This window comes from Andrena cerasifolii, chromosome 7, assembly GCF_050908995.1.
Source record: "Andrena cerasifolii isolate SP2316 chromosome 7, iyAndCera1_principal, whole genome shotgun sequence".
NCBI lineage: Eukaryota > Metazoa > Arthropoda > Insecta > Hymenoptera > Andrenidae > Andrena > Andrena cerasifolii.
Genome location: NC_135124.1, coordinates 13,024,929 through 13,051,329, shown reverse-complemented (window position 1 = coordinate 13,051,329; position 26,401 = coordinate 13,024,929). Strand labels below are relative to the sequence as shown.

Sequence of the window (26,401 nt, the reverse complement as noted above, 5' to 3'; positions counted from 1 at the left end):
GGAGATTCGGAGGAGTATGGCGACGGGAAATAAAATTACAGGCGATCGATAAGAAGAGACGGTCGGGCTCTCGAGTACCTGAACGCTGGTACCGGGTGACCCTGCGCTTGGCACTGCACCGCGAATCCCATCGTGGTTTTGGTCTTCTGCCATCGTTTTGCGTCGCCAGATATGGAAGGCGCCTTACTTCCTACCGGTTCTTCGCCAGGAAAATGGTAAAAAGTTGTGAAAAGGAACGTCGCGAGCCCAGGAGACTCGAGGCAAGAATTTCCAGGCTACCTCTGTCGCGAATTACCTTCCGTCGAGGAAGATGATTTGAGAAGGGGGAGGAATGGAAGTTTCCTCGCTCGCGATTTACCTGAACGTTGGAACAGGGTAAGCCTGCCCTTGGCAGGGGATCACGATGTGCGTACCGGTGCGCCTCTCCATCAAACTTCCCTTTTCGCCGAGGATCGAGGGTGCTTTGCTACCGACCGGTTCTATCGAGCAGAGAAACGAGAAGCCAATCGTCAGGCACTCACGGAGAACTTTACCTATAGTTGGGTACAGGATATCCCTGAGCAGGGCACGTGAGCACCACGCTGGAACGCGTGCACTGTTCTTTCCAGCCCCGTTTCATTTCACCCGTCAACGCGGGGGCTTTGCTCCCGACTGGCTCTAGCGGCACAAACAACGCAAACTTTCACGCGAGTGCTCTATGTCCATGGGACATTTACCTAAAACTGGGCACGGGATAACCCTGAGCTGGGCAGAACAGATTGACTGTCGACTGGCAGGTCCTTTCTTTCCAGCCGCCCTTCAAGTCGCCCGTCAACGCTGGCGCCTTGCTCCCGATCGGCTCTATTCAAACAGCGGTTTCGAAATGTTCAGAGGAGCGCAGATGCAAGCATCCAACTAGCGAGTCTCTTTACCTAAACATGGGCACAGGATGCCCCTGGGCTGGACACGACAAAACGGCGCTGGACTTCGCTCTCTTCTTCAGCCAACCCCCTCTCAACTCGCTCGTCAACGCTGGAGCCTTGGTACCGATCGGCTCTGCGGAATTCACGCGGTGCATGCGTTCAAGGCTCGTGTGCGATATCAGACATGTAACCAAGATGTTAGTGAAACCCTTGGACCAGGTGAGAGTACGACCAGTCAGGCAGAAACGAAACGTGACGATGGTGGTTTAGTTACGACATACAGCGCGAGACAGATCGATTAGAAATTTAGAAGGCGCGTAGGACCAGAGCTTGAATAGGTTTTGAAAATAACTGTTTCAAACTGTTATATAAAGGTTCTGACTGAAAGAGTTATGAAGAACCTTTATTCGGAATAACCGTTATAAAGAACCTAAATATCAGACTATATAATTATAAGTTACGGTTCCTATATAGCTCTATAACTCTTATCTTTTAGGTTCTATAACTTTTATTTCTTAGGTTCTATATAAGTTACAAAGCGGTTATAGAACCGATTCTTGTAACGGTTGTACAGAATTTTACAGTAAATGAAATCACTACATATTACAACTATAGATTACTGTGTGTAATCAAATTGTATAAAAATTATTATAAATAAGTAAGCAAATATATATTATGTACAAATGTGTATAGGAACCGTAACTTATACTTATATAGTCCGATATTTAGGTTCTTTATAACGGTTATTCAGAATAAAGGTTCTTCATAACTCGTTCAAGAACCGAAATCTTTATAATAATGGTTTCAAGCCCTACGTAGGACACATTTAGTTGCATTCTCGTAAGAGTTTGGCGTTTACCTAAATGAAGGCACGGGATAGCCCTGAGCTGGACAAAATATCACGACACTGGACATAGATCCGACCTCCAGTATTATCCCTTTAATGATCCCCATCAACGCTGGCGCTTTGCTCCCGACTGGCTCTGATTATATGCAAAACAAGCAAACTGTCAGCAAGATAACACCTCTCGGTGGGCACAGGTTTTATCGTACAGCTACGTGATTCCCCTAGCGGAACAGGGGACCCTTGATCGGAGAAAGAGGACAAAGAAGCATCGCTGCGAGAAGCATCGGCGGGGAAAGTGACCGATGAAACTGAATCCTGAAAGGCCTGGAGCGCTTTCTCTTTGCGGTTCGTTAGCTGGTCGGGTCCGACTGGGAGCCTAGCCGCCACGCTTTTTTAATCACTGCTAGAGGCTTTACCTAAAGGAGGGCACTGGGTATGCCTGGGCCGGGCACGGCAGCACGCAGCTGGTTCCTGATCCTTTTTCCAGCCACACGCCCTTCACGTCACCCGTAAACGCCGGTGCTTTGCTCCCGACCGGTTCTAACAATGCACACGCGACGAACAGGGCGATATTAATTGTTCCTAGTTTGCCTGTCGGAAGAGGGGACTCCGGCAGACCGGACAGCCAACCGGAGAGGGAGATCGACGTAAAAAAAAGGCCAAGGCAACATAATGGAACGAAATTGGTCCGATAAGTGCTCTTCTGTTTCCACCGATTGGCGAACAATGCGAGAGCAACTTGGCGCGAAGGTCTTGGCGTTTAAGGGAACGAAAGGAGGTCACGAGGGTGGCCGTGTTAAGTAACTCGCGAACAAGTAGCGGGGAGAAAAAATAGTCGGGACACGTTGAAGTGGGAGAGAGACATTTACCTAAATGAAGGCACTGGGTACCCTTGCGCAGGACAGGAGAGCACGACGCTGGAGCTCGCTTTGTTCTCCATCCATCCACCCTTTAAATTGCCCGTCAATGCTGGCGCTTTGCTGCCGACCGGCTCTAACGAATCACACAAAGAGACACGAGGAGCATGCTGTGAGCTCGCCGCTCTTTGACTAACACCCAGCGATTAGATACGATCACGGTAATATGTATACCTATAGGTTGGAACTGGGAACCCCTGGGCGGGACAGAACAGGGTGAGATGTTGCCCGGTGACACGATCGTACCAGGACAGCTTCGCGTCACTCGAGAACTTTGGCTTCTTCGTGGCGACCGGCTCTGTCACAGGGATTAGCGAATGCAGGGGGGTGAAGACCGCCTTCGTCGGCCTCAAACACCGTTTCCACTGGACTAACTGTATCGCGTTACCGAACACGATACTCGCGAGCAGAAGGGATTCGCACCTGACCGTCACCACTTGACGGACTTACGGAATCATTGCCCCGTGATCGCGTTCTCAGACTCGAAACCGCGCACAAGGGACGCCGCGAGCAACGTTCGAAAGCGTGCGACAATGATCCGGCCCGCGCGATAGTCGATGCCTTTGAATGGGTAATTTAGTACCTGGTTACGGGAACAGGATGCCCCTGGGCATTGCACGGCATGCCCACTTCCGACCCCTCTTTACGGAGGAAGAAGAACGACTTTACGTCTCCCAGAAAAGCGGGCGCTTTGATCCCCATAGGCGCTGGAGCAAGGGAATAACGAAGTGACGCGGAATGCCATTAAATTTATAGACGCTACTCCACCTCGAGTCCCTCGGACAGGGTTCCCCTTCTAACTTTTAATCGACCGCGTCGCTTCCGCTCCCGATACTTCACGCCGCCCGGTAACCACTGTAAAACCAAAGCTGGATCCGTGTGTTCGCCCAGTTTCGTACCTATAGACAGGAGCAGGATGGCCCTGGGCATTGCACTGCAGGCTAATGTCCATATTTACTCTTCGTGCCAACAGAGAGAGTTTAGGATCCCCGGCAAAGGCTGGCGCCTTGCTTCCTACGGGCTCTAAACAACACCGATACGCTCGATTATTCCGGGATGCAAGTTTCGTTTGCCGATACACGGTTACAGGGACGCGACAACGGCCAACTAATTCCGGCGGGACCGTTGTGTGTTCTCGCGGCGGAATTTAATCGATCGACCCGGGTACGGTGGATTCTTTACCTAGTAGTGGGCACAGGGCTTCCCTGCGCGGCGCAAAAAATGGAGATGGGTTGGCCCTCGGACCGTCTGATCGTGCGGCTCAGATCGTCCGACGTTAATCGGGGCGACCTCGCTGCGACAGGCTCTGAAATCGATCATGTTTCGCGTTCGATCTTCGTCGTTATTGAACTACGAAAGAACACGCGCGTGGAAGGATTACCTGGTGGTTGGCACGGGGAATCCCTGGGCGTTGCACGCGAGCACCACGCTCGTGCCCTTGCGCCTCGCGTATTTACTGAGACTGTCGTCGTTGGAGAATATCGGCGATTTCAGTCCGACTGGCTCTAGAGAAGACAGATTGGCAGTCGGGAGGTGTTCTCGCGAGGCTTCGCTAGTGGGGACGAATCGACGACTGTCGCTTTGGATATTCTAAGGGGTATCCATGGGTGATTACCTGGTGGTTGGCACGGGGAATCCCTGAGCGCTGCACGCGAGCACCACGCTCGTGCCCATTCGTCTCGAGTACGCGCTAAGGCTAAGGTCGGTGGAGAGAATCGGCGACTTGAATCCGACCGGCTCTACGGAACACAACGAAAGAACACTCTCACTTGTAGCAGCACGCCAGAAGAAATCGCGGCCGTAACGATTAACACGCCACAGCCATTAAGTGGAACAGCGAAGCTCGATAAGGATCCGCAGCTGGCGTTCGCCAAAACTCATAAACGCCTCGAGGGGATCGTGCACGATATTTCCAAACTACACGCGATAGATTACCTGGTAGTTGGCACGGGGAATCCCTGGGCGTTGCACGCGAGCACCATGCTCGTGCCCCTGCGCCTCGCGTATTTACTAAGGCTATTGTCGGTGGAGAAAATGGGCGACTTGAATCCAACAGGTTCTACGAAAAAGCGTTACGATGCCAGGAGTATGTAGTGGCTCTCCGTCGGGCCCGGCACGCCGGGAAGCGTGCCTTTCGCGACCCTGACGACGGCGAAAGGGGAATTAGAATTAATGGACAGACACGGCTGCCAGAGCCGGGCCGTGAGTCACTTCCCATCGACAACAGAGCGCCAGGATTAGGAAACTGCATCGATCGCGATTAAATGTCGTCTCACCTCGAAAGTGGAACAGGGTAACCTTGCACCGGACACATCAAACTCATTGCCTCGCCAGATCTCGCGTCCACGAACTCGACTTTACGATTGGTCGGTAGTTTTGGCTTTACGCTAGAGGTAGGCTCTGAGGAATAATAGGAAAATCCATTATGACGGCTGCTACTAACCGTGTGATGGGGACAGGGAACCCTTGAGCGGGGCAAGTCATCGACACCTCGCTGGAGGTTGGCATCGGCCTCACCACTTTAATATCAGCGTTTGTGAACTTTGGTTTCGCGCTGGACACCGGCTCTGACGGACAAATTCATTCGACACTTTTCAGCCAATAGATTCTTCGATCCGCTGACGCTGGAACTGGGTAACCCTTCGGTTCGAATGGAAGACGATCGACACCTTCTTTTCTATCTTTCTTTTCACCGCTAAGTGGGTGCATCGACGAGATGAGAACACAGTTTCTAATGTACCTGAACACTGGAACCGGAAACGCCTGCGCCGGGCAGGGCAGAGTCAAAGGCAACTCGCGTTGCACCGTGTAAGTAGTCAGGGTACGGGAATTTTCCGTCATAGGGAATCTCGGCTTCGTGCTCGCCACAGGCTCTACGGGAGGAAGCCAATCACGCTTTAATATCTGCTGTGAGCCACTGGGACAGGGCCCCGATAAGGATCAACTAATTGTCTTCATCGATCCACCGTCGCGCCGAGACAATTGAACCGCGATACCATCGAAATCGCGGAAAAGAGCGCCTGGAGTGCGATATCGATTAAACTATTCACATGTCGGAAGAACTGATCTACCGTGGAACAAAGGGTGCTAATTATTTCCGAGGAGGATCGACCGTTGCACCATTACCTACCAGCAAAAGTATCGTTCCTCAGGAAACAGGCGAACCAACGATCAACGAAACGATTTACCTGAGTGCTGGCACGGGGAATCCTTGAACGGGACACAACAAGGTGATCATAGTACCGAGCATCGTGCTAGGATTTGTCGATTTCACGTCCAGGGCGGTTAGTTTGGGTTTCGAGCTCGACACCGGTTCTGTATCACACGAGAAACGAACCGATTTACAGCGGGAGGGATCTGCCAGGGCTAACCATAGCTCCTACGCGCCTTCTTGGTGGACTTACTTGAAGACTGGGACTGGATACGCCTGGGCGGGACACTGTAACGGGACGCCCTGTGCTTCCGGGACTTCGAACGTTCGGCTCTTGTCGATCGTCGAGAACTTTGGCTTCGCGAAGCCCACGGGCTCTACAAACGAAAGCGGTGAGAAAAGGGAGGATCATCCTCTGACTGGATGACAGGGAAATCGATGCAGTTACGGCTGCAGGAGCGAAAGCTACTAAAATAATTGCGAGCCAGCCGGTCGCGGTGTTCACTTTCGAGAAGAGGAGATCCACGGATTGTGTAGCGTCTGTGCGCCTGATATACTGGGACAGGGTGGATGCTCCGCGTGCACGGTGAAGAAGAAGCTCCCCCTACAAGCACTCGACTATTTTTCTCCGAATGGACGGATATATCGACCTACCTAAACGTGGCGACTGGAAACGCCTGGGCCGGACAAAGCAACGAGAAGCCCGTGCCTTTCGTTACGCGTAATCCGACGTCGTTCACAGATGGAAACTGTGGCTTGCTGCTCGAGGCGGGTTCTAAAAACAGAACGGGAGACGGCTGCGAAGGTCGTGCGTTGAAGAGGAAGCTAGGAGAAGAGTCTTTTGAATATGCTGGAATAGGGACTCCCCCTTTGCCATAGAGAGGGTCGCAAGCCTTCTTTCCACGCGAACACTACCGGCTGCGTGCCCATCGAAAGCCCCTGAAAGTCTGTTAATAGAGGAGGCACCGTACGCCTGTCGAATCTCAGGCTCGTCGAGGCCGTCAACAGCTTTTTCATCGCGCAACACTCGCCTACCTATAGAGAGGAACGGGAAATCCTTGAGCGGGACACACGAGGGTGACGCTTTTCTGCGAAGATGCGGTGAATCTCTGAAGATCGCTGGGACCAGACAACTGTGGTCGCGTGCTGGATGCTGGCTCTGACGGAAAAGTCAAGCAATTCGCCGGATGAGAGGCAAGACTAGGGGGAGGTGTTACCTGTACGACGGAACGGGGAACCCTTGGGCAGGACACATCAACGTCATCGCACCACCGAGCGTCACTTTGAACGTCTGCGAATCGGCCAACGACGGGAATTTCGGTCGTGTGCTTGCAACGGGTTCTACGAGAGACAGCAACAAGAATTTCTGACGACAGATGCGAGTTAAGTAGCGATTATACTCTTTCCGCCCCACTGGTTACATTAATACCGAGCCACGCACCGATTCGCCATACGACTGTTATCTAGCGATGCTCTTGGAGAATTCCATGTTGTCTGTACCTGAAGGCTGGAACTGGGAAAGCCTGGGCAGGACACATGAGCGTCAGTGGCTGATCGAAATGGACCGTGTAGGTTCGCGAGTTTTCCGTCATGGGGAATTTCGGTTTCGTGCTGGCCACGGGTTCTATGCGAGAGAGAACAGCAGTGAATTGAATCTGTTTACCAACCGCCGGGACAGGGTGGCCATATCTGGTTCCAAGTTAGTCATACCTGAGAGTCTTCTTCGCTACCGAGTGTTATTTTTCTAAGTGAAACTGTATAATTAGGACTTTGCGTGACGTTATCCCACCTATGCGAAGGGACAGGAAATCCTTGAGCAGGGCACAGCAGGGTGAGAGTCTCTCCGAGGCTCGAGATGAATCCCCGGGAATTATCCATTGTCGGAAACTTGGGCCGCACGCTCCCCACAGGCTCTGCGAGAAGTCCCAGGGGGAAAGCGCGAATAAGGAACAGTGGTAACGTGTCGGCATTCTGAATACAGGGGAATGGGGACAGGGAGCTCACTGGGGAGGGCACGAGTCGAAAGAATCGCGTTCATCGATCCGGAATATCAATGGGAACAACTGCTCGGGTCTGTATACAGCTGTTTCGTAAGAGCACCAACCGCGAGGACTTTAAGTAATCACGCTTCTCTTCGCCGTGACCAACATCCGCCATCTTCTGATCCCTCAGAAATCAAGGAGGACCAAAGTATCGCGTCGTGTAAATTAATGGCAAGCTTGCGGAAGTGAGCAGGCCGAGATCCTTGATTGGAATCGTGTCTGGAAAGTTGAGAGGACGAGCTCCCTACCTATATGACGGAACAGGGAATCCTTGGGCAGGGCAGAAAAGCGGCAAGCTTCCGTTCATCTTCGCCGTGAGCCCAATCATGTTGATCGTACTGGAGAGCTTGGGGCGCGTGCTCGATACGGGCTCTGCGAATCGTCGTCGAATTGCAAACGCGGAGGGAAAGTTCGCCCAGACGATCTGTCTGTCTGGGTGCTGGCGAATCTCGCCGAGTCACCTTCGACTTACTTGTGCACGGGGACAGGGAACCCCTGGGCTGAGCACAGCAGCGTCGCCGAGCCATCTTTCATCGTACGGAATCCCCTGGTGTCGTCGATGGTCGGGAACTTCGGTCTCACGCTGCCCACGGGCTCTGAACGTTTATCAGATTTGCACTTCGCGCAATCGCAACTACGCGCTCGATTGGAGGGATTGGGGACCCCTGAACGAGTTTCGACAACCACGGAAACGAATTCTTGATTCGATCTATCCTCCATCAGTGGCTTAGAACACTTCGTACCTATGACTGGGCACCGGAAATCCCTGCGCGGGACACAGGAGAGGCAGGATCCCGTTCGTGACGACTGTCAGACCGTTTATGTTGCTGACGGTCGGGAACTTTGGGCGAACGCTTCCCACGGGTTCTACGGTGAAGAGAATTCGAGAGAGGAGACTAGGGGCGATCCGCCTCCAACTGAAACTTACTTGAAAACCAAGACAGGGAACCCCTGAGCGGGGCAGACGAGAGTGGCCGAGCCGTCCTTGACCGCTCGAAAGCTTCTGGAGTCGTCGATGGTCGGGAATTTCGGCCTCACGCTGCCGACCGGTTCTGATTATGCAATCAAAGAGGAATCTCGGTTTCGAAGCATCGATCTCGGGATCTATTCTCTGTTGAATCGGTTCTCTACCTGTTCGAGGGGACGGGGAACCCCTGCGCGGGGCACATCAGAGCCTGGGATCCGTGGACGGACGTCCTGAATCCACGAATGTCGTCCGTCGAAGGAATCTTTGGGCGGACGCTGCCTACGGGTTCTGAAGTAAACGCGAACAAGGGTTCAGGGGATGATTTTTAGCTGTCTGAGGAACGGGGAACACCTGAGGGGACAGGGTGCTTCCGTGTGCCACAATTTTCATGTTCGATGGAGCAGCTTTGTTCAAACGAGACCCCCGTGTACTGCCTATGGACTTTGATAGCACTCCGAAGAAGATTCAGTGGAACGAGAAATCTAGGGCAACGCAGCCATGCTTTCAGAATAGTAGAGGCTTGTGGTTGAAGTCTATTTCGGGATCCTTGATGAAACACCTCGAAAAGCCCTTTCCCAACAGCTCTAGCTACACCTACTCGATGCTTCCGGGATCCCCTGTTCTTTTGATCGTGCTTATTCCGCGCATCAGTGATCAGAGATATCGTACCTAGAGACCGGTACCGGGAATCCTTGGGCAGGGCACAGAAGCGGGAAACTGCCTTTCGATTCCATGATAAGTCCGTTTATGTTGTCCATCGAGGGGAACTTTGGCCGTACGCTGCCCACCGGTTCTGTTCCACAACGAAAGAGCACCGTGATTGTCGCGAACGGTTCGTGGCGCGTGGGCTCCCCCGCTCGGGCCCCTTTACGATCCTCTTTACTGGATTTTGGCCATCGTTGCCCCGAACGCGTGGTTCTAGCGCGCGTCTCGCGAACGTGACTCAAGGTCGATAGAATCGGTCTCGTTCGAACGGTGCAGCTCAGTCTGCCCGATCGCTATCGTGCATCATCCTTGATCGATAGCTCCGACGATAGAATAGCTCTGTACCCAACGAAGCTGTGTGTTCCAGTGCAGCTGATCGTACAAGACTGCCGAGTGCTCGCGAGGCGAGATATCACTCGGTGAATAAAGAAGGTGGACGTTAATGGCTGACAGCTGCATTGAGCATCACATCTATTCCACGTGCGAGTTTCTGGATATCTTTCCGCCCGTGTGAATAATTACATGTGACGTTCAACTTACCACGCGAGAGCGAAGGACAGAGCCCGGAGATCGCGTGAGGGCGCCGCAAAGCGTCGGTAGAATCTTATCATTCGGTCAGAATTCATCCCTTTCTCGACAATCAATTTTGCCTTCTCTTTTCATCGGGAGAGTCATCCGAAACCGATCATGCCAAGAGTGAAATAATGGGCGGGCGGTGGCGCGTGCCCGCAGGGGTACCCTGTCCCAGCATTCAGGTTCGCCAACGAGCTTGATCCTTTATTAGGAACATTACCGCGGGACTCGTTCCTTTTCCATTTACCCGCGTCGCGAGAGAAAAACTGCATTTAAATGCAAGCGAGCGTGCGAGTCACGCTTCTTCATTGGGCTTGACGTCGCCAAGAGCTAATCCGATCAAGCTCGTTGGTCCAAATGGTTACACGTACATCGACGTGGCTACTTAACCCAAGACAATTGATTTTCCAAGGTAGATTAATGGAATCACCTGGAAGATAAAGTAATCGGTCTGCTCGATGGGAGGCTCGAATTGTAACACTTTCGTTCACGGAGAATCAATTGTCTCGGTGCGCAGCTTCGAACCCAGACAGATTTTTACGAGACGCTGTACTTTGTAATTAATCTAGCCGCTGTATAGAAATTCAGTGTCTTTCATCTGTAAATGACTTGTCTTTCAAAAGACGCTTCGTTTTACACGCACATTTCACGGACGAGAAGATTGGTAAACGAATGCTATTAAGAAAACGACTGTGTGAACGTTGAAAGGACCTAAACCTTGCAGTGTCGTTATAAAGAAGAGGAACAATTGCGCGTCCAGGTTCGAAGCTGAGAAACACGATTCTGATTTCCGTTTGAAGAAGACAAGTATGTATAGAGAAGTCACGCTGCAATGGACTTTCACGGTCGTTACGCGACGCTTTAACAAGTACTGGCACAAAAGACAGGACAGGGCGGACTCGACTGAATCAGAATCGTGATTTCAATGGTGATGAAAGTGATCGATGCTTGCGCTCGTCACTTACCGGTAATGACGAGGCGCCCCTTGGTGGCAGACAGTCTGGTTTCTCCTGTGAGTCTATGCTTGGTGCGGCACTGGTAGGTCTTGTATCCGTCTTCGGGTCCAACGTCGCGGATGTGCAGTTCTCCGGAAGGCAGTACCAAGTATTTTCCATCTGTTCGTTGGTGGCCCGGCCACAAAAGAAAGGCACACAGATTAGTTCCCGCCTGGCTCTGATTCCTCTCGTGTAACTTTCTACTACGGGATAATTGACTTATCGGAGAGCAGCTTGCCGGCCGTATCGGTATTGGAACAGCTTTAATCGAGCAAAACGATATTTTACGCTTCGCCCGGATGGCTCTGGCAATCAGAAATATTCAATTATCCCGACGACCACACGATACTCGTCCTCTCTGCTAGTCACACACGCAGAGCCCACACGCGCGCGCGGTCGTGTGTGTGGACGAGTACAATGCCGTCTTGATTAATACATCGGCCCGCATGCACTCTCCATTACCTTCTACTACCTTGGCCAAGTTCGTTGAACGTTGAATAGCGACGGACTCTTTATCTATCTCGTGCTTTCACCGTTCGACGAATCGTTCGCCGTTACCGGCCCGTTCGTCAAACAACGGCCAAGGGAATATCGTGGGGGTGCATTGTTCACCGGATGCCCGTGAAATGTTGTAAGGAACGATATTGGACCCGATCGAGTCGCCCGTAGCCCCGCGACATTCCCTTTAATCCTTTTAACCCTTCCGGCGCTTCGAGTTATCTGTTGGTGACACGTCGGTTAGGGGTTGCAATTATTCTGGAAATTTCTGCGTTCGAGACGCGGAAGGATTAAAAGTCTGGAGCCTTAATTTTGTAACCACTCTGTCCATCAGTGGCGCACCCAGAAGGGAGACCAAGGGGCACTGGCACCGACAATGAAAAGAAACCTGGATTTTATTCTTTAAGGATGTATCGGACGTACAATATTAGACAGAAGTATATGAAACTTGAAATACTTAAATATCTTCGTGTTATGCATAGTAAATCTAGATGTAAGGAACTCGAACGACAGTCTTATTTCTACTCCTAGGAAGGTAAGTTTCACTTTACAAATGCTTTCTCAAGGATTATTTGCTAAACTTTTGGCAGTGAAAATGCCCTGAATTCACAATTTTCTCAAGTTATAATTTATTTCTTTAAAACGGTGTAGTGAAAACAATTGGAACTTGGCAGATATTTTCATCTACCCGTATACTACATGTAAACAAAAATTGAAAACATTGGTACTATTTCTTCAACATTTTTTCAGCTGTTTTATCTGTAAAGGTCGTCTCTTCCTATAAGAGTACGTGTAAAATCAGTGAAAATTAAAATCGTTATAACTCAGCAATCATTTAGAGAATTCGTTTAAAATTTTTGGAGCACGTCCGGAAGATTAGAAAGAACAATCTCACAAATTTTCATCAACTTGGTACCATTTTGAAGATAGGTCCAATACACCCTTAAATAAAATTGTATAATCACCTAATGATTTTCATTGAATCTGCATTAAGAATATGTTTCTCCGCTCAACTCGGCTCCTCCCAAGATTAAATCAAGAGTGCGCCACTGCTGTGCATACGCTAACGTCTCATGGAACATATTTCACCCCCCATTTCACCCTTCTGGTTACAAAACGAGAGACGAACGAGCCTCAGCGCATGCAGTTAGTAAAAAGGCTACAAACAACAACGACCACAACCATATACTCGGGGGTGAGCACACAGGGACGGAAAGGTTCGAGTTTTGTGGAACTGGCAGAGTGTTAGGGGAAGGAAGGAAGTCTGGGACAGCGCGAGCAGCGGCAGTCAACGTCGTACGAACAGTTCAAGAATAGCATTCAGCATTTGCTTTTCGAAACGAGGGGCATCCGGGCATTCGATCTCATCGCGCGCCAGACATATTTCTGTCGTCGGTCGATCATCGGGGAAACGCGATTCGAAGTTCGAACGGAGGCCGATGGAACGAACACGCTCGTGGAAGAACGACACCACCCCCAATCGCGAAGGAATAGCTGCAACCCTCCTCGCTCGTCCAGCCTCGACATCCCGTTCCATAGTCCCTTCCTCGTAATTTCCTGCATCCTACCCTCGTTCGTTTGGTAATTTCCGCCACCTCGTTTTCTCTATCCCCGCGATCACGACGCGTATATGCAGCTCGAAAATCATTTTTCACGGACTTGCACGGCCTGGCGTCTGTGCAAGATTCACCAATTAATTTTCTACTCCGCACAGTGGCGATCGGCGCACTGGTGACCTGCCGCGTGGCTCCAGCGACTTCTGCATAGGACATCGCTGACTATTAAACGGCGGCGCGGTTAACGTTCGCGAGTAGTCGGTTGACACGGTCCTCCGTACCTTTATGAATGAAAACCATCGCACAGCCGTCCGTGTCTCTACTTTCCGGCGGTCTCGGGCTAAATGGAGCGTGTGCAAGTGTGTAACCAAGCCGCGTCAACGCCGTTTCGACCACGGCAGAGGAAAAGCGCCCGCGACGTGGAATAAAAAAAAAAAAGAAAAAGGGAACTGAAACGCTCGACTGTGTCAGCGGGAATGTGCACGTGGTATGTACCGTAATCGGTGCTAGGGTATATTTCAGTGGTCTCGTCTTCGATCCAAGAGTCAACCTCGACGAATTCGGCGACGAAGCTCGGTATGTGACACTTGATTATTGCGGCATTCCCCCGAAGGACGTGTTCGTCCATCACGTTCACTGCATACCGCTGCCCGACAACTGCAACCAGACACCGGTTTCCGGTTTTACCATAAGCCGCACATCTACATACAGCCTGGTATCCGCGGCGATTGCGATCGATCGCTTGGCGAGCTGCGTTCGATAATTCGTGCGATCCTGCGAGTTTCATTTAGCTAAAAGGGAGCAGGCGTCTCTGACTAAAAGCTCCGCGAGCTCCTCGCAATCTACCGCGATACCGAAGCGAGATTGCACCCAGCTACGGGGACCATTGATCTCGAAGAGCACGAATTCAGGAGCGATCCGCCCCCGCGCGACGTGCGGAGGGACGAATCGCGGGTGTCGTAAGCGCGGCCATCAATCTACCAGCAGAAAAGTGGGGAACACAATATCTGTCCATGCTGATCGATACCGTATGATTGTCCATCGGCCACGTAACTGCCGCCGTTCGAATCGATCCATCCCACCACGTCCACGTGGTCGGCGACGAACGAGGGAACTTGACACTTGAAAATCGCCGCGTTCCCGCGTATCGCGAATTGATCGTAAACCTGAACTTCAAAGTATTGGGCGACCACTGCAATAAAGCGAACAGAGAGTGGAAAAAAACGATAGCAGGACAGAGCTTGTACGGACGGCGTACGGGCGGGCTTTGATCCGAGCGATTAAACTTTCAATGAACCGCGCTCACGCGGCCTCCTCTGCAAACGGGAGCGACTCGGGTCTCTTTGCGCGGATGGAAATTAGGCTAGGCCAGCGGACATCAATTTCCTCGTCGGTTTGATTAGCCCGGCTTTAATCTAATCCGAAATCACGAACAGGGACGCCGCTGGGTCCCGTTTCCCGTCCAGCTATGTGCATTGTGCGCTCTTCTTCCCCTGCTCCCGAAATCGAACGACAAATATTTGATGGAAAAATATTTCCACGTTCGGTTTGATGGACATTAATCGCGAATGGAACGGCCAAACTAGTCTCTCCTATACCTATAGAGTTACTCGAATCCTGATTCAAACGCTTGAATCTACCGCGATCGACCGACACCTCTTGATCCTCGGATATAGTCCCCTTTCCACGTTATATTCGTACCGACGCAACGGTTGGCTGGACAAAAGTGGCTACTTCCTTGTCCGCTGGGAAAGCTAATTTACCCCCAGCCTGGTTAATTCGACTTGACCTAATCCGAATGATCGCCGCGAGGAACGAGGCCACTGCCAGCCGCGCGCTCTGCCTCCGTTTTCGTTATTTCTCCGCTTCGAAAGGGCGAACTTCTCGCGGAGTGAATGATAGTTCCACTCTGCCAGTCCACCTCTCCTTCCCCGTGCTTCGCGCACCCTGTGCACCCCCGAAAGACCAAGGTAGCGAGCGGCCTGTCCGCGCGAGGGATGAGCAGGCTGCTAATTCAATTCGTTAGTTCCATTGAGTCGACGCGACTCACGCGACGGCAGGACTCGCTTAGCGAAATGAAACGTGGGCGGTGAATCGAGTTCGCTCGGGTTATGGAAACTGTTTTCTAGCGAACGCGATCAATGCGTCCGCTCGCGTGAAAGGGGGCTCGATTTCCTTCCAGGCTTCGTGACAGAAGGAAGAGTTGGTCTTTGCAAGTCGTAGCGAGCCGTGCTCGTCGCAGTCTCGCTAAATATCCCCCCGTGTAATCGAGACGAGAGAGGAGTACCCTTTTCTTCTTGGCTGTTCGCCGCGGTGTAGGTGAGCCCGTCCTCGACAGCCAGCCACTCGATCACGTCTACGAAATCCGCCACGAAGCTGGGTACGAGACACTTGAGGGTAGCCGCGTTGCCGCGCAAGACGAACTCGTCGATGACCCTCGTCTCGTAGAACTGCTGGACCACTGCAACGCGCATTCTTCCAGATGACATCGCGACACGAGGCAGGAACGATACACGACCGAGGGTGGTATCGCGTGACGCCCGCAATTCCCTCTCGCCCCCTCGCGTGCGTCCGTTCGTTTCGATGGATGTGGAAATGAAAAATCAGAAGGGTGGGTGGGCGGTGGGGGAGGGAGAGAAACGGAGGACAACATTCTAACGTGAGACTCGCGGAGCGATCGAGAGATCACCAGCCGTCCTCTCGCCTACCGTACTCCTGTCCAGCCGTATAAATCGTCCCGTCGTCGGCCACCCATTGATCCACCTGCACGAACTCGGATACGAAGCTCGGTATTTTGCATTTCATGATCGCGCTGTTCGCCCGTATCACGTACTCGTTCTCGGCCTCGGTGACGTAGAACTGCGAAACGACTGCCCGCGCGGGCACGCCAGGATTACGTGTTAAACGATTAGGTGCACAGACCGCGTGGACATTGTATAGATGCGCGCTACACTGGCACTCGCTGTGCCCCGTCGCGTCGCGATTAGTCGATCGCGTTAATTCACAGAGCTCAACGACACGCCTCAGGGTATCCACTCGCGCATTCCAAGTACCCAATTCCCTGCCGCTTTACGTCCCCCCGCAAAACCTCCACGTTCCAAAGCAGTCGTCAGAGGTTTCACGCCTCTTTTCTGCAATTGCTCCGTTCCACGAACGCCGGTACCCAGTTGCCAGTTTCCAGTAAAAGGGATCCCACGAGGGGGGACAGTCGAGACGGATTAATCGTAACGACGCGCAAAGTTCCCGCAAATCTCGCGTGTCGCCGGCGGACAAGCGAATTTACCGTGAGGCGTGTCTAACCCCGATTAAGCTGGCTCCATGGCCCGACAGCAGGATCCTCCGGAAGGTAGACCTCCCCGTCCTACCTGATCCACGCCTCGACCGTAACGAACTCCGCGATGTAACTCGGGATGCTGTACTTCAAGATCGCGCTGCTGCCTCTGATCGCGTAGTCGCTCAGAATTTCCAGCTGACACGGCTGCGTGACGACTGTGCGGAAAACAGGCGACTAACAGACAGCTCTATTGAAGAGTCTGACCTCTCGAGCTCGCTGACCGATGGAACCGCGGGAATTTCTACGAGAAGCTTCGGGGTTAAAGTTCACCCTTTAATGAACGGTTCGCGCCTCCGCGTGGGCCACGACTTTTGTCGAGCAACAGATCCGTACCCAGGATCCCAGGGCGCGATGGGATCGAGCTCGTTTATTTTCTTAGGAGAGCCATATAACCCCGGCGTCAGAGCCGCAGCGGATGGTTCATTAACCCTCCGGTTGCCGCCGCTGCCGCTGCCGCCGTGCACGACTGCCGCCAGACTGGACCGCGCCGGAAACGAATCGTTACCACGTGCCACTTTGAACTTGTACCAAGTTTGGCGGGGAAACGGAGTGGGGTGCCCGGTGAAAAAAGTACTCTCTCGGGACGGTCGAGGGGATCGCTCGAGTAGGGCGGATGAAAAAACAGGGGGAACAAGGAGAGAAAAAGGGCCAGGGACGTTGAAGAATGTGGTAGGTATACCGTAGTCGTTGGATGGCTTGAAGGTCGAACCGTCGCTTCCCACCCACGAGTCTACAGACACGAATTCCGCGACGAAGCTGGGTATGGTGCACTTGAGGATGGCTGCGTTTCCGCGTATCACGTATTCGGACACGACCTCCGCTTCGTAGTACTGAGTCACGACTAGAGGAAACAGGGCCGTGCGGTGAGTTCACTTACGTAATTAGCGTTCGCGTACGGTGCGACGGGTCGGTTCGCCTGGTCACGATACTCTGTCTGTCTCGAGCGAGAAAAGAGCCTCCCGGTTCGCGCGTGAACCGAAACAATCTCGCGTTGTCGTACGACGTTGACTAATTGGTGGGACGACTAGCTGCTAGTCGCTTAATCGGCCATCGAAATCGCCCTCCCCAGTATACCCCTACCGTTCTTCTCGTCCGGGTTAAAAGAGTTTCCTTGGTCGTCCTGCCAGCTGACCACCTGAACGAACTCCGCGACGAAGCTCGGTATGCTGCACTTGAGAATGGCCGCGTTCCCGCGTATTACGTACTCGTTGTTCACTTCGGACTCGTAGTACTGGTGCACGACTATAATAGACGGTGGTGTATACGCTGATAATCGTGCGCGCTTGCAATCGATGCGAGACGAATCGCGCTATTTCTAGTCGCGCTCATTATCAATATCTACGCCAGCGAGGTCTTAGAAGCTGGAACGACTGTGTGGCATTATCGATCTCGCCGAAGCGCATGTAAAACCGTGCACCCGTCGCGACGCGATTTCTCAGATACTCGAGCATACTCCCAGATAGGTACTCCAGAATCGGCGGGGTGAACGCGGGGACCAGTTCGGACGCACGACGTTGACGACAGCTTCCTCGGCGATGTATCACCGTCGCGGTCGTCTCCCCCGGAGCAGATCGATTCGCGTGGTCGCATCTTACGCCGCAGTCGCGGGCTTGGTCTCTACGTGCAGGCCGTCGAACGATCGGTGCACTTTGACACTCCGCGCTCGTGTGTGCACGTGTGTCGGTGCGTCTACACGCATGTGCCGACACGCGACAAGAGCTGAGAGAGCTGGGAGAGCTGAGAGAAACGAGGAAGGAAGGGACCGTCTGACGTCGACGATGTGCTCCAATTATTTGGGCCACAAAGCTGCACGGTATAAACCAGCGAGCCGGGAGCAACGTTAACGACATGACCGAGGATGCTCTCGCGTGCCCGTCCAGCGATTATGCCAGCCGGGAGAGCGGCTAACCCCTGGTTTCGGCCTATCGCTCCGTTTTATATGGAATCGCGGCTCGCTATGGCGTGACAATTGCTTCCAAGAGTTCGCATCGACCAGCACCGTGCACGCGATCGTTCCACGCTGCAGAAAGAGAAGGTTGTAGGAGTTACGTTTGCACCGTGTCTCGAGGGCGCGCCGACGTAACCGATCTGCTCGCGAGGACGACGACGACGGGATCGTACGATCGAATTGCTCTGGGTGTACCGTAATCATCGCCAGGTATGAACTCCTCTCCCAGATCGGTATGCCAGGACAGAACCTTGACGAAATCGGCCACGAAGGACGGAACGGCGCACTTCAAAATGGCACTGTTTCCGCGGATCGCGTACTCCTTGTTCACGTCTGTGTCGTAGTACTGCGCCACCACTGTGCGACATTGCCGTTAAACTATACGTTAGCCGAGATTTCGCGAGCAACTGCTGCACTCCAGTCCCTCGTTAATCATCTCGTTTCAAATGTTTCGCGTCCGGCTCTTCGAGCTCACGCTGCTTTAAATGCCCCCCGCCCAGTAATTGGGTCACCGTTGTTACGCTCGCGGGGATTACAACGTTCGATCCGACGATTGAGAGACTGAGTAACATCCAGAGGGTGCTCCAGTTACGGAGATCGATCCGATTTTCCACCACTGCGCCGATCAGCGGGGACTGGAGGACAGTGAATGTTTTCGCAAACAACGGCGGCGGCAGCGATTGCTTCGCATCGAGTCCCGAGTCTAAGTTTGTCTCCAAGTTCCAGCAGTCCGGGGTACCTACTTGTCATCGATATCCTCTACCCGTAAAACGCTAAACTCACAGTACTGACCCAAATTCGAACACTTTGCTCGTTCGTTGGCTGTTTAAAACAGCTGTAAAGAAGGGGTTTGAAGTGCTCCGCGCCTGGCCAGTTCTAGAACGTCTCACCACCCTGAGTTTTTAACAAATTTCGGAAACAGTAGCCACCCAGTGGCGGATTTAGATATCATCAAATATTTTAATTTAAAATAGTCGAGGCAGTTTCAAACTTAATTCCATACCGCATCACACATATGATTTATTACTACTTGACAAGATAAAGAAGTGATTTTTTTAAAATTGTCGTATGTCTCTGTGTTTAAACTTTTTCCAATTTCTTTCGCTTGAATTTCGTTGCTCCCCAAAATTTGCCGCCCTAGACTGCAGCCTACTTAGCCTAGGTATACTAGAGCTGTTCAAGTCGAGCTGGGACCCGAACGGATCCAAGTAACCCGAATGTTTCGAGTAACTCGATTCTTTCGGGTAGTTCGATTTTTTCCAGCAGCTCAATTCTTTCGAGCACTTCGAACGTATTCCGGGCAACCCGACCGTGTCGGGCAGTCTACTTGCTTAGAGTAGATGGGACGTTTTAAAAGTACCGAATGTAAATTAAACTACATGTATATTGAGTACTAATTGTTAGTATATTGATAATTTTCATGACCCATGCTGCTCGAAAAAAATCGAGCTACCCGAAAGAATCGAGCTGCTCGAAAGAATCAAGCTACCCGGATCCGTTCGGGTCCCGGCTCGGCTCGAAAAACCGGGTCCCGCCCGGTTCATATTTCAAGCTACTCGAATATTTCGAGTACCTGAACAGCTCTAAGGTATACCCAAATTCGTCCCTGCTGACACATTCGAATCACAGATCACCTAGGTATCTACTCAAGTTCCACCGAATATCCACTTTCACTCGATTATTTTCTGCCTAAAAACTTGAATTTACTTTTTAACTTTGATTCTTATCCCCCGAGGATGGCAAGACGTTCGTTCTACACGCACACATCGCGGCCTGTTTAATCGAAATTTAATTGCGAGTATCGTTGACCTCGCTATCTTGTTTGAAAAGTGACAGCTGGCCAGGCGACGGCGAACGTGTGATTTTGGAGCGAGAGTAAGAGGATGGGACACTTACCGGCTCTCACGTTAACATCTCGGCTGTGAACTGAACCTGCTGGGGAACGCGCCAAGCAGCTGTAAACCTGAGCATGAACCTCTTGACGATAATCCTCGGCGCGGAAAGGAGGGAAGACCAGATTTCCGTTCGGCAAGACCTGCGACCACACGAGGGTTTTCCTCGCCAATGAACGTACTAATTCGTGGCTAATAAGGCGACAATTAATTCGGCCTTCTCGGTCGAACGGCTGACGTAAGATCATTGCATCGGTGAATGCACACCGCGTGGGAGCGCGAGCGATCGGTAGTGGGACGTTTAATTATAACAGGATTAGACGATCGCGTCAGAAAGAAACTTCGTGTCCGTTGAATCTAGCGATCTTTCTTTACCTTCATTCGCGGTGCAAGGAGGAAGTAGGATCTTTCGTTCGACAGAGATCGACAGGCTTCCCTTGGTCAATTACTCGAAAACAATTGTCGCCTTGGGTAGTTTATCAGGAGTAAAGGGCACCACGTACCTGTCGCAGTCCAGGAACATCTCCCACAGCACTTCCGTCGGCTCGGACCCAAATGATATCCGGTTGGGGGTTTCCTCTGGCCTGGCATTCGACGACAGCTCCGGTTCCATTCGAGAAGTCAATCCGGTTTGGTGGTTCCTTGAGAAACACCGGTCCCATCGATTCATCCTCAGCGCAAGCCACTGAGATCAAACAGGGAACGGTGGCGTTAGATGGGGAGATCGTAAGGGTCGATTCGATTGTTGCGCCGGCTTCTCGCGCTCCTAACGATCGCGGGGAACACGGGGACGCAGCGACGCTGACAGATTTAATTGATTCAAAATCGCCACTCGGGGCGGAACTTTCGTTGCGTGCCTTTCGGTCTCGCTTATCGCCCGACTTCGTCAGGATACGCGACACCCACGTTCAATTGGCGCGTCGCCAATTGCAGCAAACAACAGGTTGCCGGTCTGCTATTGAATAATATGCTATCAACGTCACGTGACCATAAGGGAGACGGCAATGCGTGATTCCTTTTCCCGTGGCGACCCGTCACGGAGAGCGCTGCTCCTTGCCGCATCCGTCGCAGGGACTTTGTCATCGCGCATCGATGCGCGTATTGATCGGGGATTGCGGGGACGCAGGACGTAGGCTGCACGAATCGTTGCCGCGCCATCATCGACCGAGGTATTTGCGTCTTCCACGACCCGGATCGCTGCTCGAGGCTTCCTCGCTGCGAACGGCAGGTATCCTTTTCAGCGAGCACTCGAACGTTTCGACGGCGTTGCAGTTAACTTCGTCAAGGAGCCGACAGCGACAGAGAACGTGGAGTATGTATGTACTCGAGCAGCCAAAGCCTCGAGCACTTGCCGTCATCGATGCCGCCTGATTTCCGCGAGCTAACGGAAGCCTCTGAAGCCACGATTTATTTTTAAACGCATTTCCAGTCGCGTGTTTGCGCGTGTTTACGATTATACAAGAGCTCCCTGTGCCACTTTCTTCGCGCGTAACCGCCTACCGGCTCGACCGCGGCTCGCTCCACGGCCGGAGAACGGATAAACGCAGCACGCCGTAAAATCGAGTCACGAAGAACCGGTTGCCGGGGCGTACAGGCGGCTAAAGCGAGCGACAGGAGGTGTGCGCAGGTACGAGGGAACAGGTGTTCCGAACTTTCGTCCCATCGGAACTCTCGCGGCGGTTCGCTCGCTCTCGTCTTCCTCGCGCCTCTATTCTTAGCCGATCGCCTCGATATCAGGATCCCGCGAATTTAATTACCATTCCGATCGTTCGCACGGAGGAGGATTCAGCACCACTTCCGGAATAGCTATTCCTCCATCCTATCGCGTGCTGAATGAACAGCTTGCCCGTCAGCGCCCACGGCCGGGAGAACGCTGGAGAGAAAGGCTGCGAAGGAACATTGACCAGTGACCCGATAATCAAAGCGTGTGAAGCACTTTTTCGTAAAGTTCCAGCGTCACGCGCTCGCGATCAAAGACGCGATTTCCCGCGATCGATGGCAGGCCTGTGATCTATATATAAGTTGCTTAAACAAATCATTCAGAGCTCGCAATTTCTTCTGACGTTTTCGCCCGCGCCTCGCAACCAACGTTTATCTTATCAACCCGCCTTGCGCTCGTCTTATCACCGACGCGAATACTGGCCAATCCATACCGTAAATTGTGTTTTCCCTGGGGATATCTTTATCGATAAAGTGGCAAGATCCGAAACGACGGACACGCCGCGTCGAATACGTTTCCAGCAAACGCGGACGCAAGCATGGCATGGTCGTCCGTCGCGTCCACGCGTGTGTCAACGGTACACGTGTCGCATTTATGACCGCGGGACTGCGCGTGTTGGAACGGAAGAAGGTCGTGACTGCCATTGTAATCGGGACTTTGGAAAAAGCTCGAGTGGAAGCATGTCCGACGTCACGCCATTCGCTATTCCGGTTCCGCGATTTCCTTCGTGTAACGCGCGTCGAGTGGCGAGAACTGTGTCGCGAGTTGGCGATAAGCGGAAAAACGCCAGGGCTGGAGTACTCCGAGCTGGAAATGCGGGGAGAATTGCTGCGTTTCATTGTTGGGTCAAGTACGGGCGCGGTCGGTTCCTTGGGTTTAATTGCAATTAGTTTCGAGCCTCCGGTTCGCCGCACATATGGAAAAGTCGCGGAAATCCGCCGCACCGGCACGAGCGGTATCACGACACCGCGCGAATGCGCGTCGTATTCTTGCGATCGAACGATATCCTCGCGTCCAACTGAATCATCGTCGCCGTGCCTCCTGTCGGGAGCATGACTAACGCGCAATCAGAGGCTTCACCTGGCGGCCGGCGGTGCGGCAGCAACACACGAATCTCTTTCAAGGATCGGGGTCCGTTCTTGGAACAGCAGCTGTTCCTTTCCCTCGGCCCCCTCCCATTTCCCCTCTTTCTTGGCCTTTTCTTCGGCAGCTGCAGTCCGTGCTCCGTTTCTACCTACGCCCCGTGGACCTTTCACGGAGTGATGGATTCGAAACGAACCTGCGCGAGATTGCATCGACATCGACCAAGGCGATTTCCTGCCTGTCCTCCTCCCCGGAGGGAAGGAAATTGCCTTCCCAAAACTCCGCGAAGAGTGAAAGTTTCGCGAAACGGAGTGCAGCGCATGGCTCAGGTATCCGCTCTATTAACGGCGATGACATAGATCTCTGGAGAACAATCGAGGCGCGGAGATCGCCAGTGCGCGTCGATCGGTTACGGCGAACATTCTCTTGATTCCAATTGGTGCATAAAGTGCGCTAAATCACGAGCTCCAGGGAATCAGACAGTAGTTGTTTGTACATTGCTCCTCCAATGGTCACGAGACGATAGCGATCTCCCTATTGATCGTGCAAGCGTGGAATGTGTTGATCCGGAAGATTGTTAAATGGAAAATGAGTGACTGCGTCAGCTGCTGACCTCACAGCTTGCGGAGCGTAATACGCTACCGAGGTAGGTACTCCGTTTGTTTTCGCACGCAGGTTCCTAGCGACGGAATTACAAGAATCTTTTGCTAATGATCCAGTGACTCACCGTTCGTCAATGCCAGTAGAGCCAATAGGAGCATCGTAGATATGTTGGTGGGTATTTTACAACCCCCGCCTGGAGGATCGCGCCACATCCTGATCCTGTATTCCTTGATCGCACTGATTCTCACCTGATCCCACATAAAAAGCACAGAACTGAACGACGGGCTCACTGTTATACCGCGAGGAAGACCGCAACAGCCACCGCCGACTCGTAAAGCTTCCACGAGAGAGAGAGAGAAACGGAATGGACGCCCGAAACGATTTCCCGAATCGCTCCCCGTGTGGCAGGGAGTCGACGCGGGTTCCTCCTACGCGCACCACCGACGAATATATTTGAATTGAACGACCTTTATGCGGTTCAAGGCCGACCGGTTGATTCACGGCAGCTGGCTCGGTGCGCGGGTGATCGTGCCGAATATATTCTCAAGCTAGCGGCCAGTTTCGCCATGCAGAACCGTTGCAAGCTGCTGACCGGAAGCCGTACGCGTCATCGGTCGTACTTAATAGTTCCCTCTGTTTTTACATTCTCATACGACCGGTACGCAACCGCGGTGTAGCATCCAGGCGGCGTTAACCTAAGGTCTTTCGCGGCAAAATAAAACAGTCCGACAGAATCGCTGGGAAGGAGGGTGGTAATTGCATCGAAAGGAGTTCCAACCAGTGCGAGACAGCGAAGGCACGCGCTCCGTGCGCGTAAACGGAAATGCATGCGCGTCAACATTTCATGCGGGCTGAGAAAGCGCGGCGAGGGAACAGCGAGGAAAAGAAAGGAAAAGGGAGGAAAGCGGTTCTGCGCGCGAAAACTGAAAGTGGGCGAAGCCTTTAGCGTCCGTCGGTTCGCGATAATCCCTGGAACACGTTGCCGGTCGCTTTGCAAAAGCACCCGGCGAAACGCTGTGCACGTGCTGAATCGTTGATAGGGCGGCTGTGCCAGGTAGGAAGAGGATCGCGAACGTGGGTGGGTGGAGGCAGGTTGCAGGACAGTGAGAGAAAGAGAAAGAGAGAGAGTGAGAGAGAGAGAGAGAGAGAGAGAGAGAGAGGGAGTGAGAGGAAGAGAGAAAGGAGATGCAGAAGCACGGAGTAGTGCGGCTCGTCACGGAGCTGCTCCCTCTCGGCGGGTTTATTGATCGCAGGGTGCGGAGCGGACCAATCTACCCCTCGTGCAGCGAACGCCATGCTTGCTGCTATTCGCCCGAGCCAGTCCGCTTGCTCGCCGGCCTGCCTGTTTCTCCGCTCCACCGTCAGACCTTCGCTAATTCTGGAAAACCCGCCCCCGATCTCGCGAAATGCCCCACGACCCGGCTACCTGCACCAGAAATACCACTACTCTACCCCGCTCCTCCGAATATCCGCCGCCGAAGGTGCAAAAACGGAGCGCAGCGTTCACGGCGCCACGCGGCTCGTGCTTGATTCAATTAATCCTGATGACGACGGTAGTACGGCATCGCGACTGATGGATCTGGGACATCCGGTGTCCCACCCCCCACTTCCGCCCCCCGCGGAAGGTCACCACCCTTGCACGCGACGCCAAAGGACCGGTGGCTATCTTTCGCAGGGGCGAGAGTGGAGTCCTCCTTTTCACATCGAAGCGGAAAGAGAGAGCTAGTCCAGCCATCGTTGCACGCGCTCGTCGACCCAAGAAATCAGACATCGACCTCCCCCGCTGCGTCAGATGAATCGTTTCGGAGCGCCGTTAAATAATTCACCGTGGAACGTCGCAGTGCGTGGAGGAGCCTGTGCTCCTCGCCACTTTTCAATGAAAGATCCAGCCCGTCCGGCCGAAAATCCACCCACCCCTCCTCACCGACGACCTTCAACCTGCCGACCTATCTCCCGACGAAATTGCGAATCGAGTCAGCGGGGGCTGTTGCGTTCTTTCGGATCCAAGGGCAGGTCGGAGAGGGACGATCACCCACGACGATCACACTCGATATTCACAAGAGCACACGCACCACACGTACACACCCAGGGACAGAGATTTCGCGGATCCCCGTGCGGCCGATCACGGTTCTCGCTGGGCCCCGGTTTTTTAACGCGGAGGTGTCGCGGGGGCTTGCAACCGAGGAGCCCTTGGATCGTGACTCACGCACGTGCGAACGGCGACGTTGCTCGCCGGTTACGTACCGACGACACGTCGATTAGTATCGGGTAGACACACGCTGACCACACCGTTCGGAGAACGAGAACGAACACTCTAGGTCCGTGGACGACCGAAGAGTGCGGCGAGGAGCGTCGTTTTGCTTCGGGACAGCGGCTGCTTCACGGGATCTCGGGAACGACGGTGGGGGGTCGCCGTCGTGGTATACGCTTTTGGTTCTCCCGTTCTCGTGGTGGGGACTCCGGTTGGTCGACCTTTGTCGCGCGCCGCAGAAACGGCCGCGGTATTATTATTATTATTATTGTTATTAAACCCTTTTATTGCTCTACATATCCGGGCTACATAGCCTCTGTTGAAAGTTGCGCATGCTTACGTATGTAAATGGCGAGGTGCAGCCAGTAGGTTGTCATTATACCTGACCTTGATGTTATTATCTTTTTATAAAGAACT

General features: G+C 52.9%; 1 protein-coding gene across 48 annotated transcripts in view; it reads right to left on the bottom strand.

Annotated features, from left to right (window-relative positions):
- Dscam1 (Down syndrome cell adhesion molecule 1) overlaps window positions 1–26,127 on the bottom strand; it is a 59,684-nt gene extending 33,557 nt beyond the window's left edge. For 23 of the 48 annotated variants that reach the window (XM_076816386.1, XM_076816402.1, XM_076816385.1 and 20 more), the window contains exons 1-8: window positions 25,978–26,127; window positions 23,858–23,981; window positions 20,831–21,012; window positions 20,332–20,470; window positions 17,568–17,729; window positions 15,862–16,023; window positions 11,070–11,219; window positions 5,407–5,539 (exon numbers count right to left, since the gene is read on the bottom strand). In XM_076816386.1, the coding sequence (XP_076672501.1) occupies window positions 5,407–5,539; window positions 11,070–11,219; window positions 15,862–16,023; window positions 17,568–17,729; window positions 20,332–20,470; window positions 20,831–21,012; window positions 23,858–23,945 (1,016 nt within the window). In that variant the 5' untranslated portion in view covers window positions 23,946–23,981; window positions 25,978–26,127. Of the gene's footprint in view, window positions 1–78; window positions 200–533; window positions 635–3,565; window positions 3,690–5,406; window positions 5,540–5,854; window positions 5,982–6,070; window positions 6,195–7,034; window positions 7,159–7,258; window positions 7,383–7,606; window positions 7,731–8,107; window positions 8,214–8,331; window positions 8,584–9,495; window positions 9,620–11,069; window positions 11,220–14,180; window positions 14,346–15,440; window positions 15,615–15,861; window positions 16,024–17,166; window positions 17,329–17,567; window positions 17,730–18,630; window positions 18,793–20,331; window positions 20,471–20,830; window positions 21,013–23,857; window positions 23,982–25,977 lie in introns of those variants that run through there. The other 25 variants (XM_076816395.1, XM_076816381.1, XM_076816404.1 and 22 more) reach the window with 21 other exon arrangements.
- Between the last annotated feature and the right edge of the window lie 274 nt (window positions 26,128–26,401).